The sequence below is a fragment of the Salmo trutta genome, chromosome 26 (genome assembly GCF_901001165.1).
Source record: "Salmo trutta chromosome 26, fSalTru1.1, whole genome shotgun sequence".
In the NCBI taxonomy this organism is placed as follows: Eukaryota; Metazoa; Chordata; class Actinopteri; order Salmoniformes; family Salmonidae; genus Salmo; species Salmo trutta.
In genome coordinates this window covers 9,394,594-9,409,025 of record NC_042982.1, presented here as the reverse complement: position 1 = coordinate 9,409,025, position 14,432 = coordinate 9,394,594, and the positions used below count along the sequence as shown (strand labels likewise).

The following is a 14,432-nucleotide window of genomic DNA, read 5'->3' as shown; positions in this document are numbered from 1 at the left end:
TGAGATATATAACTGGTTATTCCAGATTCATCAGGTTCATGTCCACCTAACTCATACTTGCATATCTGTTGCAGAGTGTCAAGAGCATCAAACCTTTCAAAGCGAAGAAAAAGAGGGGAGGACGTTTTGGATTGAAAAGGCTGAAGGAAAACAAGAAAGGGAGCACTGGAGCAGAGTTGGAGATGGAAGGATCACCTTCCAAGGTGGAGCTCAACCCCGTCGATGTGGAGTTTGCCTTCCCCAAGTTCAAGCTGAGGAAGGATGGGAAGGCAGAGGGAACTGAGCAGCATGGAGGAGTAGTCACCACTGGCAGGAAGAAGAGGATGATAAGGTGTCCCAGGATGAAAGCAAAGGGTGCTGAGGTGGCTACAGGAGAAGTTGACGTGACGCAACCAGAGGGACAGGCAGATGTCTCCCTGCCAGATATGCCTGGAGCTAAAGTCAAAGTCAAAGGAAAGGGCCACAGGTTCGGAATTCATTTCCCTAAAACAAAAAAGATAACATCGGACACTGCCTTGTCTGAAGGGTCTCTGGAGCTGAAACCTCCTGATGTCAAATTCACACCACCCTCAGTGGAATTCAGTTTGCCATCTGGAAACAAGGAAGTCAACCTACAGAAACCAGAAGTGAAACTCAAGGAGGGGTCAAAGTTTATGCACCGAGAGGTAGAGCTTTCATTAGGACTCCCCTCAGCCCGTCACTCTGATGAAATTGATGGTGAGATAAAAGCAAAAGGTTTAGCTGAAGGAGTTGAAGGGTCAACAGGCCTGTCTGGCATTAAAATGCCAGCTATTGACATCTCTGCACCCAACATCGATCTGCAGCTGGACACCCGGCATAGAGTGCCAGACGAGATAGAGGGACCCTTTTTTAAAGGGCCAAATATATCCATGCCAAAAACTGACATCTCACTACCAAAGATTGGATCATCTGATATGGATATTGAAGGTCCAGAAAATGGTGGAAAAATGAGCCTACCAGCTGTTGACATTTCACTGCCAAAGATGACATCAGGAGAAGCAAATGTTGATGTGGAAGGACACATTGGAAAGGGAGGCAAGTTCAAAACGCCAACTTTCGATGTTTCTCTTCCAAAATTCAAGTCTTCAGAGGAGGACATGAATATAGAGGGGCCTGAAGTCAAAGGGGAGTTCAACATGCCAAAAGTTGACCTTTTACGCCCAAAAGGTAAAGCAGGGGGTGAGGTGGACATTGAAGGATATTTAGGAAAAGGAGGTACATTTCAGATGCCCACATTTGACAATTCTCTACCAAAAATCAAGTCATCAGACAGAGAAATTAATGTAGAAGGACCTGAAGTGAAGGGTGGCAAAATTAAAATGCCCTATACTGACATATCTCTCCCTAAAGGAAAAACAGAGGGGAAAATTAACATTGAGGGACATTCTGGAAAAGGAGGGAAGTTCAAAATGCCCTCATGTGATGTTTCTCTTCCTAAAATGAAGGGCAATGCTAGTTTAGAGGGGCCTGAATTGAAAGGGGGAAAGTTTGAAATGCCCACACTTGATATTTCCCTTGCCAGAGGAAAAGCAGAGGGTGAAGTCAATATTGATTCAAATGTAGGAAAAGAAGGAATGCTCAAAACACCCACAATTGATATTTCTCCTCCAAAAATGAGGTCGTCAGGAACAGAAGTCGATGTAGAAGGGCCTGATGTAAAAGGAGGAAAGTTCCACATGCCACAAGTAGACATTTCACTTCCCAAAGGAAAAAGCGAAATTGACATTGAGGGAAATTCTGGAAAAAGAGGGAAGTTTCAAATGTCCTCATTTGATGTCTCACTTCCAAAAATAAAGTCACCAGAGGGTGACATGAAAATAGAAGGATCTGATGTGAAAGGCAGCACATTTTATATGCCCATTATAGATTGTTCACTTCCAAAAGGAAAAACAGAAGGTGACATCAGTGTTGGAGATGCATCTAAAGGCGGAAAGGTTCACATGCCTTCACTTGATATTTCTCCTCCGAAAGTGGAGTTACCAGAGGGTAAAGCCAAAGTAAAAGGTCCTGAAATCAAAGGGGGAAAGGTTGAGATAACAAATATTGATGTTTCCCTTCCAAAAGGCATAACAGCGGGAGAAGTTAACATTGAAGGCCATGTCAGTAAAGGGGGAAAGTTTAAGATGCCCAAATTTGGCATTTCTTTCCCGAAATTTAAGTCACCAGAGGGTAAGGTCAACACAGAGGGACCTGAAGTCAAAGGAGGGAAGTTTCACATGCCTACAATTGGCATTTCACTACCAAAAGTAAAAGCGGAAGGTGACATCAAAGTTGAAGGAGATTCTGACATTTCCCTTCCAAAAATGAAGTCACCAGATGCAGATATCCTTTTAGAAGGACCAGAAGTCAAAGGAGGAAAGTTTCATATGCCAACAATTGACCTTTCCCTTCCAAAGGGAAAGAGAGAAATCAGCCTAGAAGGCCCTGAAGTCAAAGGGGGGAACATTAATATGCCAACGATGAACATTTCTCTTCCAAAAGGAAAAATGGAAGGAGAGGCTAAGGAACATGCAATCAAAGGGGACAAGTTTCACATGCCCTCAATTGACATTTCCCTTCCAAAAATGAAGTTGCCTGAAGGTGAAGTCAACGTAGAAGGCCCCGAAGCCAAAGGGGGAAAGATTGAAATGCCATCGACTGATATTTCACTTCTCAAAGGAAAAATGGAGGGAGAAATTGACATTGAAGGACATTCTGGAAAAGGAGGACGATTTTATATGCCTACATTCAACGTTTCCCTTCCAAAAAGGAAGTCACTAGAAGAATATGTCAGTTTAGAAGGACCGGGTGTCAAAGGAGGGAAGTTTCACATGCCCACAATGGACTATTCCCTTCCCAAGGGAAAGGGTGAGATTGAAACTGAAGGACATTCTGGAAAAGGAGGAAAGTTCCAAATGCCCAAGTTTGATGTATCGCTACCAAAAATGAAGCTCCCAGAGGGTGACATCAAACTAGAGGGACCGGAAGGCAAAGGCAGCAAAATACATATGCCTAACATTGACATTTCTCTTCCCAAAGGGAAAACTGAAAGAGATATTGAGGTTGAGGGGCATGGTGGCAAAGGGGGGAAGTTTCACATGCCCTCAATTGACATTTCCCTTCCAAAAATGAAGTTGCCTGAAGGTGAAGTCAAAGTAGAAGGTCCCGAAGCCAAAGGTGGAAAGATTGAAATGCCAAAGATTGATATTTCACTTCCAAAAGGAAAAACAGAAGGGGAAATAGACATTGAAGGACATTTGGAGAAAAAAGGAAAGTTTCACATGCCCACATTGGATATGTCCTTACAAAAATTGAAGTCAAAAGATGGTGACATTAAATTAGAGGGTCCAGAAGTGAAAGGCAGTAAAATACATATGCCTAACATTGACATTTCTCTTCCAGAGGTGAAGGCAGAAAGAGATATTGAGGTTGAGGGGCATGGTGGTAAAGGGAGAAAGTTTCACATGCCCTCACTTGACATTTCCCTTCCAAAAATGAAGTTACCTGAGAGTGAAGTCAAAGTAGAAGGCCCCGAAGCCAAAGGTGGAAAGTTTGAAATTCCAACAATTGATATTTCACTTCCAAAAGGAAAAGCAGAGGGAGAAACTGACATAGAAGGACATTCTGGAAAAGGAGGAAAGTTTCATACGCCCAAGTTTGATGTATCGCTACCAAAAATGAAGCTCCCAGAGGGTGACATCAAACTAGAGGGACCGGAAGGCAAAGGCAGCAAAATACATATGCCTAACATTGACATTTCTCTTCCCAAAGGGAAAACTGAAAGAGATATTGAGGTTGAGGGGCATGGTGGCAAAGGGGGGAAGTTTCACATGCCCTCAATTGACATTTCCCTTCCAAAAATGAAGTTGCCTGAAGGTGAAGTCAAAGTAGAAGGCCCTGAAGCCAAAGGTGGAAAGTTTGAAATGCCAAAGATTGATATTTCACTACCCAAAGGAAAAATGGAGGGGGAAATTGACATTGAAGGATATTCTGGTAAAGGAGGACGATTTCATATGCCAACATTCAACGTTTCCCTTCCAAAAATAAAGTCCCCAGAACCAGATGTAAGTTTAGAAAGACCAGACCTCAAAGGAGAAAAGTTTGATATGCCAACAATTGACTTTTCCCTTCCCAAGGGAAAGGGTGAGATTGACACTGAAGGACATTCTGGAATAGGAGGCAAGTTCCAAATGCCAGCGATTGACATTTCACTTTCAAAAGGAAAAACAGAAGGGGAAATAGACATTGAAGGACATTCGGAGAAAAAAGGAAAGTTTCACATGCCCACATTCGACATATCCTTACCAAAAATGAAGTCAAAAGATGGTGACATTAAATTAGAGGGTCCAGAAGTGAAAGGCAGTAAAATACATATGCCTAACATTGACATTTCTCTTCCAGAGGTGAAGGCAGAAAGAGATATTGAGGTTGAGGGGCATGGTGGTAAAGGGAGAAAGTTTCACATGCCCTCACTTGACATTTCTCTTCCAAAAATGAAGTTACCTGAGGGTGAAGTCAAAGTAGAAGGCCCCGAAGCCAAAGGTGGAAAGTTTGAAATTCCAACAATTGATATTTCACTTCCAAAAGGAAAAGCAGAGGGAGAAACTGACATAGAAGGACATTCTGGAAAAGGAGGAAAGTTTCATACGCCCAAGTTTGATGTATCGCTACCAAAAATGAAGCTCCCAGAGGGTGACATCAAACTAGAGGGACCGGAAGGCAAAGGCAGCAAAATACATATGCCTAACATTGACATTTCTCTTCCCAAAGGGAAAACTGAAAGAGATATTGAGGTTGAGGGGCATGGTGGCAAAGGGGGGAAGTTTCACATGCCCTCAATTGACATTTCTCTTCCAAAAATGAAGTTGCCTGAGAGTGAAGTTAAGTTGGAAGGCCTTGAAGCCAAAGGTGGAAAGTTTGAAATGCCAAAGATTGATATTTCACTCCCAAAAGGAAAAGCAGAGGGAGAAACTGACATAGAAGGACATTCTGGAAAAGGAGGAAAGTTTCAAATGCCCAAGTTTGATGTGTCACTACCAAAGATGAAGCACCCAGAGGGTGATGTCAAAGAAGGCCTTGAAGTCAAAGGTGGGAAGTTTGAAATGCCCAAAATTGAAGCAGAGGGTAGGAGTGGAGTCAAGTTACCAACTGTTAAACTGCCAACGGTAGACATATCTGCACCGAAGGTTGACTTAGACTTTGGGCTGTCAAAAGCTAAAGGAAATGATAGGGAAGAGATGGAGCTACTAAAAGCAGAGGGTGGTAGGCCATACTCTGGGGCAAGTTTTGACATGCCAGATGTCTCTCTCAAAATGCCAAGATTTTCTCTCCCTAAATTTGGTAGAAAGTCTAGTGGAGATGTAAACCTAGAAGGATATGGCACAGAGGATGATATTGATATTAGCCTTCCACGAGTGGATGGTGAGGGCAGACCAGCATCAATGGAAATAGGTGGAGATGGAAAAATAAAAGGTAAACTAACAAAGCCCAAAATGAAAATGCCAACTTTTGGAATATCTAAGAAAGATGTATCAATAGCCAGCCCTGACGTGGAAATAAAGACAAAAAAGGGGAAAGTTGACATTCCAAAGCCAGGGATCAGTGTAGAAAATTCAGCAGACAAAACAAATAGAAAATATAGACTAAAATTCCCAAAGTTTAAGAAGTCATCTCCTAAAGGTAAACTACCAGAGGGAGAGATAGATGCCTCATTGGATAGTAGAATGGAAGGGGAAGGTGGCTTTCATGCACCTGATGTTACAATCAAAATGCCCAAGTTCTCCATGCCAGGGTTTGGCTCAAAGGAGGCAGACTTTGACAGGAGTGGGCCCCGTGCTGAACTAGATGCCAAAGGAAAGGTCAAAATGCCATCAGTGGAGATATCCTTGCCAGCTGCCAAGACATCTGAGCAAGAAATGTTAATCCCAGATGTATCTGAGGCTGACATCAGTGGTTATGAAGGAAACCTGAAAATCCCTAAAATGCCAACTATTGATGTATCAGCCCCCCATATTGATTTTGATGTAACTTTGCCTAAAGTCAAGCACGAAACAAACATTGACGGGGAGGGAGGCAAATTTAAAATGCCAAACATCAAAATGCCTGATATAGATTTATCACGTCCTATAGGAAAAACTGGTGACATTGATGCATCCAAAGTGAAAATTGAGGGAGGGGGTGGAAGATTCAAGATGCCTGGCATTAAAATGCCAAAGGTAGACATATCACTTCCAAAAGTAAAACATGGAGAAGTTGATGTATCCATGGTGGAAATTGAAGGAGAATGTGGAAAATTCAAGAAGCCACATATGAAAATGCCAAATTTTGATATATCACTTCCCAAAGGAAAAAGTGGAGGGATTGAAGGGCCAAAGATGGAAATTGAAGGAGGGGGCGGAAATTTCAAAATGCCACATATGAAAATGCCAAAGGTAGACTTCTCACTTCCGAAGGGAAATCATGGAGACATCAGTGCACCAGAAATGGAAATGGAAGGAGAAGGTGGAAAATTCAAGATGCCATATATGAAAATGCCAAATATTGATATATCACTTCCGAAAGGAAAAAGTAGAGACATTGAAGGACCACAAATGGAAATTGAAGGAGGGGGTGGGAAATGTAAGATGCCACATATGAAAATGCCAAAGGTAGACATTTCACTTCCAAAAGGAAAAAATGGAGATGTTACTGCACCTGTATTGGACATTGAGGGAGAAGGTGGAAAATTCAAGATGCCACATATGAAAATGCCAAATATTGATATATCACTTCCAAAAGGAAAAACTGGAGACATTGAAGGACCAGAAATGGAAATTCATGGAGAGGGAGGAAAATTCAAGATGCCACAAATTCAAATGCCAAAGGTAGACTTATCACTTCTGAAGGGAAAGTCTGGCGACATCAGTGCACCAGAAATGGAAATGGAAGGACGAAAATTCAAGATGCCACATATGAAAATGCCAGATGTTGATATATCACTTCCAAAAGGAAAAAGTGTAGAAATTGAAGGACCAGGGATGGAAATTGAAGGAGGGGGTGGAAAATTTAAGATGCCACATATGAAAATGCCAAATGTTGATATATCACTTCCAAAAGGAAAAGCTGGTGATGTTAATGAACCTAATTTGGAAATTGAGGGAGATGGAGGAAAATTCAAGATGCCACATATGACAACACCAAAAATTGGTATATCACTTCCAAAAGGAAAAACTGGAGACATTGAAGGACCAAAAATGGAAATTCATGGAGAGGGAGGAAAATTCAAGATGCCACATATGAAAATGCCTAATGTTGATATATCACTTCCAAAAGGAAAAACTGGAGACATTGAAGGACCAGACTTGGAAATTGAAAGAGGAGATAAAAAATTCAAGATGCCACATATGAAAATGCCAAATGTTGATATATCACTTCCAAAAGGAAAAGGTGTAGAAATTGAAGGACCAGGGATGGAAATTGAAGGAGGGGGTGGAAAATTTAAGATGCCACATATGAAAATGCCAAATGTTGATATATCACTTCCAAAAGGAAAAACTGGAGACATTGAAGGACCAGACTTGGAAATTGAAAGAGGAGATAGAAAATTCAAGATGCCACATATGAAAATGCCAAATGTTGATATATCACTTCCAAAAGGAAAAGGTGTAGAAATTGAAGGACCAGGGATGGAAATTGAAGGAGGGGGTGGAAAATTTAAGATGCCACATATGAAAATGCCAAATGTTGATATATCACTTCCAAAAGGAAAAACTGGAGACATTGAAGGACCAGACTTGGAAATTGAAAGAGGAGATAGAAAATTCAAGATGCCACATATGAAAATGCCAAATGTTGATATATCACTTCCAAAAGGAAACAGTGTAGAAATTGAAGGACCAGGGATGGAAATTGAAGGAGGGGGTGGAAAATTTAAGATGCCACATATGAAAATGCCAAATGTTGATATATCACTTCCAAAAGGAAAAAGTGTAGAAATTGAAGGACCAGGGATGGAAATTGAAGGAGGGGGTGGAAAATTTAAGATGCCACATATGAAAATGCCAAATGTTGATATATCACTTCCAAAAGGAAAAACTGGAGACATTGAAGGACCAGACTTGGAAATTGAAAGAGGAGATAGAAAATTCAAGATGCCACATATGAAAATGCCAAATGTTGATATATCACTTCCAAAAGGAAAAACTGGAGACATTGAAGGACCAGACTTGGAAATTGAAAGAGGAGATAAAAAATTCAAGATGCCACATATGAAAATGCCAAATGTTGATATATCACTTCCAAAAGGAAAAGGTGTAGAAATTGAAGGACCAGGGATGGAAATTGAAGGAGGGGGTGGAAAATTTAAGATGCCACATATGAAAATGCCAAATGTTGATATATCACTTCCAAAAGGAAAAACTGGAGACATTGAAGGACCAGACTTGGAAATTGAAAGAGGAGATAGAAAATTCAAGATGCCACATATGAAAATGCCAAATGTTGATATATCACTTCCAAAAGGAAAAGGTGTAGAAATTGAAGGACCAGGGATGGAAATTGAAGGAGGGGGTGGAAAATTTAAGATGCCACATATGAAAATGCCAAATGTTGATATATCACTTCCAAAAGGCAAAACTGGAGACATTGAAGGACCAGACTTGGAAATTGAAAGAGGAGATAGAAAATTCAAGATGCCACATATGAAAATGCCAAATGTTGATATATCACTTCCAAAAGGAAAAACTGGAGACATTGAAGGACCAGACTTGGAAATTGAAAGAGGAGATAGAAAATTCAAGATGCCACATATGACAACACCAAATATTGGTATATCACTTCCAAAAGGAAAAACTGGAGACATTGAAGGACCAGAAATGGAAATTCATGGAGAGGGAGGAAAATTCACAATGCCACATATTAAAATGCCAAATATTGGTATATCACTTCCAAAAGGAAAAACTGGTGTTGTTCATGAACCTAATTTGGAAATTGAGGGAAATGGAGGAAAATTCAAGATGCCACATATGAAAATGCCAAAGGTAGACTTATCACTTCCGAAGGGAAAGTCTGGAGAAATCAGTGCACCAGAAATGGAAATGGAAGGAGGAGGAAAATTCAAGATACCACATATGAAAATGCCAAACATTGATATATCACTTCCCAAAGGAAAAACTGGAGAGATTAAAGCACCAGACATGGAAATTCAGGCAGAGGGAGGAAAATTCAAAATGCCAAAGGTAGACATATCACTTCCAAAAGGAAAGTCTGGAGAAATTAGAGCACCAGAAATGGAAGTTGAAGGAGGAAAATTCGAGATGCCACTTATGAAAATGCCAAAGGTAGACATATCACTTCCAAAAGGAAAAACTGGAGATGTTAATGCACCTGAATTGGAAATTGAAGGTGAGGGTGGAAGATATAAGATGCCAGAAATCAAACTGCCAAAGATAGATATTACATTGCCAAAGGGAAAATCTGCTGACATTGATGCTGAAATCAAACATCCCAACGCTGAGGCAGAAGGAAAGATTCAAATGCCTTCGATTGGTTTACCAAAGTTTACAACTCCCAACCTTGATTTGGACATGAATGTTGGAAAACCCAACCATGGAGATGAGGTTCATGAGACAAGTTCAGACAAAACTGGTTCACATTCAAAGGGAGACCATAAGATGAAAATCAAAATGCCAACAATAGACATAGAGTGCCCAAAAGGAGATCTGGAGCTGGATATAGGCTTCCACAAAGTTGAGGGAAAAAAAGACAGAAAAAGAATAGAGTTGCCTGACTTAGACCTTAAAACTTCTGGTACCAAAGTTAAGGGGCCAAAAGTCAAAGGCACCAAATTCAAAATTGGAATGCCAAAAATGAAGAACACTGGAGATCAAGCATTAGATGCAGCCACAAAGAAGACTGAGAAAGAGAATGAAGGGGTCAGTGGTAGATTTATGATTAAGAAGACAAAGCTTGGCAAAGGTGCAGATGTGGAGGCAGATGCGGTGGCAGATGCGAAGGCAGGTGGTTCTGTGTTGCCAAACATCTTCCTCCCAGATGTGGGCTTCTCAGTATCCAAAGGAGACAGCCAAGAGGGTGAACCTCATGGTCCAGAGATTAGTGCCAAATTGCCAAAATTCAAACTCCCTAATGTGGAGATCTCAGGTCCTTCAGTAACAGGCCAAGGAGGAGCACAGATCAACAGCGGACAACAAGAAGACAAACGTGGTATCGAGTTTCAAATGCCTGTGGGGCTGAAGAGTAAACAAGGCTCTGCCGAGCCCACTGGCACAGATGCCAGCACCGACAATGGATTCACATTACCTCATCTTGGAATCAAATCCCCCAAAATACCAGATATAGACGTTGATATTGGAGCATCTCAAACTGGGGACCATGGGGCAGATACAAGTACAAGACAAAAAATCAAAATACCCAAGTTCGGGGTGGCTTTACCTGCTATTTCTTCACCTGAAGCTAGAGTACATTTGAAGGACCCAGAGGTTGAGTGTGAAGGCCCTAAAATGCCCAAAGTTAAAAAAGCTGTATTTGTTTTGGTGAATCCCCAAACCGACCACTCCACTATGTCCACCAGTGTAGAGTCTGGAGAGGCAAAAATCAAAATTCCAAAGATCAAAATGAAGCCATCGTTTGGAAAGTCAGGATCCAAGGAAAACAGTGCTGCTTTGAGCATTGAAGGAGATGTGGATGGAGATGACAAGTCAAAGGGAGCAAAGCTAAAAATGCCCAAAGTTACCTTCTCTCCAGGCAAAACAGGTTCATTTGATGTAACCCTAAAAGGTGAGGGGTCTAGTTCCAGCCTCAATGGTGAGAAAGATCCAACATTCCAGAATGGATCCAAGGAGGATAAAGCTAAGTTAGGGAAGCTCAAGCTTCCAAAGATAGAGTTCTCCTCACCATATTCAAAAATAGGCAGTGGAGAAGAGGACCTTGAAATGAGTGCTAAGCTTGTCAATGAGTCCTCAGGAACTGACGGAGAAACCAAGGGGACGAAAGTGAAATCAGGCAAAATGTCCTTCCCGGGATTTAAGAAGAAGACAGCAAAAGGAGAGGAGGAAACTCAAGACAATGTGGTGTCCTCATCGGCCAGGACAGAAATGCTAGATCGGGATAGTTCAGAATCACAAACCCCCGTGGTCTCCATTGGCTTTGTACCAGCGAAGTCTAGGGGGCAGGCAGAGGCTGAGAGCAGCAAAAAGGAGATGGAAGAAGGAGAGCATTCGACCTGGTTCAAGGCCCCCAAATTCAACCTGAAACACCACTCAACAGGAATCCTCCACATTACACCAGAAGGTTCTCCCCAGGGCAGCAGATCCTCGCTCCAGTGCCAGGGTTTAGATGAAACTGCTGGTACCTTCCGGCTCCAGATGCCAAGCATGCAGTTCTCCACCCAGGAGGTATCTGAGGAGAATGTTACCACAACAAAGGAGGGAACAGTAACCGTGGTGACAAAGACAACAAAACAAACGGTAACAGAGTCCAGAACTGGTCAAACCCACACATCGCTATCCCATTGTAATTACTGAAGTCCAAAGAGATGTGAGAGTAATATATTTTTCCTCTGTCCTGTTGTGATGACTGTTTTTGTAATTGTTCCTCCGCGTTTTTTTTCTATTTTAGTCTTCATCATATTTGATGGTTTTATTGGTTTAAATCTGAATATCAATGAATTATGTATTGTTGTTCATATATTTTTGGGGGCAAAAATACCACACATTTTAATATGCCTTCCCATTTTATTTACCGACATTTACTTGGGCATGATTGTAGAATTAGACTGACAAAGAACACAAACCAATTTATCAAAAGCAATTTGTATGTAAATACAAAAACATGTAATTATTTTCATATTACCGATGATAGGAATAGTATCAAGGACATTAGTGATTTGTGTGAATGTATCTGAGGCTTGAGGATGGTGTGAGATTTGTGTTTTAATTATTTACTTTCTTAAGCTTGTTTTTTCTTTCTGATATATTAAGATTTTTGTTACTATACCATACATTGAAATGTAAGATTAAAGGCTTCTACAGTGTAATACATTTCAACACTCTCTATGAGAATCAAGATAAGTAGACAAAACCTAAAATAATAGGAAAATATCATCTGATATTAAGGTTAATGGTTTAAAGAAACAGATCACGTACTCTCTTTAATTGAAATATTTCAAAATGAATGCAAAACCTCTCAGATAAAACAATGTCTCAATGTCTCCATTGAGACAGTTTATTGTTCCTTTTCTTTTTTGGTGAGTTAGAAAGTAGAAATTCAATGTGTGTGCTAAACTGCATTGGAAGAGTCTCATCAATCCTCTGTCAAACAAGTTTACAAGTTTTCATTAACCAGACTTAACACCTGTTGGAGCAAATAACCATATAGAAATAACCATATAGAATGGTACATGACAAGGAGAGAACATGTTCATGACCAGATAACACAGTATTTATATGTATAGAGAGATTTTTACAAATACCTTTGTGATTAGCATGTTTTCAGTGCATATAGCTTTACAATAAGCAGTTTTCAAAGCAAAGTGTTATCAAGTGGCATTATAAATAATGTTGTTAAGAGATAATATTATTAATAAACCTTAATATTCCTAAGAAAAATAAAAAAGTTGCATTGTCTTCCATTTTATTGTCTTTCTAGGCGAACAGCGCCCTCTCCTGTCAAATACAGCAGACAATTTGAACGTACTTCAACGCCATGTCACACCATAGTCACGAGCCTTTTATCAATTAGATTTGCTCACCTCCTCAGTCCTCTCTTGCCTCCTTTTGAAAAAGGTCAAAGTTAATTGAGGAGAGTCAGCGAGGAGAGTAAACATGGATAGAAATGTGCTTGCTTGAAATGAGATGGTCCTTCTCCACCAGCCTGGTTTCATAGACTAGACGTAACATAGTAAACGTAAATCCGGGACACTTAAATGAATATGATCTGTTACATTTGGTATGGTTAAATAATATGGTTAAATAATACAGAAGGTTACTTAACTCAAAAATGAGGGAGGGAGGGCGTATAACATGAATTTCTAGCAACTGAAAAACAACTTTTGGATTTTAGCAACTTTGCAACTACTTACCACTTTTTAGCTACTTTGCAACTACTTAGTATGTTAGCTAACCCTTCCCCTAAACCTAACCCTAACTGTCTTGTTTTGCACACTTTGTATAAAAATAATAAATGCAGGGTGACAGGATCTTTATAAAACGTATGTTCTTCTGCGGTGCGGACGTGATACGACCGACCGTTCAGTGTCAGCAGACTGGATGACGACTGCTGGTTTCCAGTAGCCATGCTCCCTGATTCTGATTGACTCTCCATCGTGCAGTGGTGGCAGTGGTCTTGCTGACCTGTCATAGTACCCCTTTTCTGTTGCTGTCTCTGTGCACATTTTGCATGCACTTCCTTGTACTGTAGCTGACGCCCAGTGGAGGCTGCTTGAAGGGAGGACGGCTCATAATAATGTCTGGAATGGAACGAATGAAACGGCATCAAATACATGGAAACCATATGTTTGATTTATTTGATACCATTCCACTCGTTCTGCTCCAGCCATTACCATGAGCCCGTCCTCCCCAATTAAGGTGCCACCAACCTCCTGTGCTGATGACCTACGGCTGCAGCTGCTGGTTGGTGTTGGGAAGGATTGAGCAAAGTCTGCTGCTCATCAACGCTGGGCTGGTGACTTGAATTTGTCAACTGGAGTGTTGCGTTACTCAAGAAGACCGAAGTAGGGGTTTCTCGTCTGCTTTTGCTTTGTCTATGAGTGACTTAGCAATCTAATGAGATTTTTCAGCAAGGCTTTGAGGGTAATGTGGGGTTGTGGTGATGTGTATGAATTCCCATGTGTTTGAGAAGGATTCAGGGGTCATTGTCAAATATTAAAGTCTCTACGATGCCATGACTGGCAAAGGCTGCTTTCAGCTTGTGGATCACAGCTGTGGATGTGATGCTGTGAAGATTGCTGAGCTCAAAGTCCTCATTGTTCCAGGTAAACAGGACAGTTGCCATGACCTGCCAGGGTCTGTCTGGGATACGGTGAGGTATCATGGGCTCTTTGTTGTTTGAGGGACATCATTGAAGACAGGTTGGGCATTTTCCAACAATGTCCTCTTTTTGTTTGCACATTCCAGGCCAAAACAAAATACCCCGTGGTCTCTGTTTGCACTTTTCCATGCCCATGTGTCCAGCATGGATCTTCACCAACATCTCTTCTCTGAGAGTGGCAGGAATGATGATTTTCTCTCCCTTGAAAACCATTCCATTGATCTGTGACAGTTCATCACAATGGTTCCAGAACTGTAAGATGCTCTGAGGGAATTTTCTCCTCTCAGGCCATCCATCCTGTATGACTTTCCTCAGCTGTGTGAGTTGTATGTTCTTTTCTGTTTCTGCTCGGATCTCCTTCAGTTTTGTGTCACTAATAGGTAAGTTCC

General features: G+C 41.1%; 1 protein-coding gene across 6 annotated transcripts in view; it reads left to right on the top strand.

The window, feature by feature from the left end:
- Positions 1 to 12,609, top strand: part of LOC115163037 (periaxin) — a 29,090-nt gene extending 16,481 nt beyond the window's left edge. The window contains exons 7-8 of one of the 6 annotated variants that reach the window (XM_029714623.1): positions 75 to 2,555; positions 3,099 to 12,609. In XM_029714623.1, coding sequence (XP_029570483.1) covers positions 75 to 2,555; positions 3,099 to 11,519 — 10,902 coding nt within the window. In that variant the 3' untranslated portion in view covers positions 11,520 to 12,609. Of the gene's footprint in view, positions 1 to 74 lie in introns of all 6 variants that reach the window. The other 5 variants (XM_029714621.1, XM_029714619.1, XM_029714622.1 and 2 more) reach the window with 5 other exon arrangements.
- The last annotated feature ends 1,823 nt before the right edge of the window (positions 12,610 to 14,432 follow it).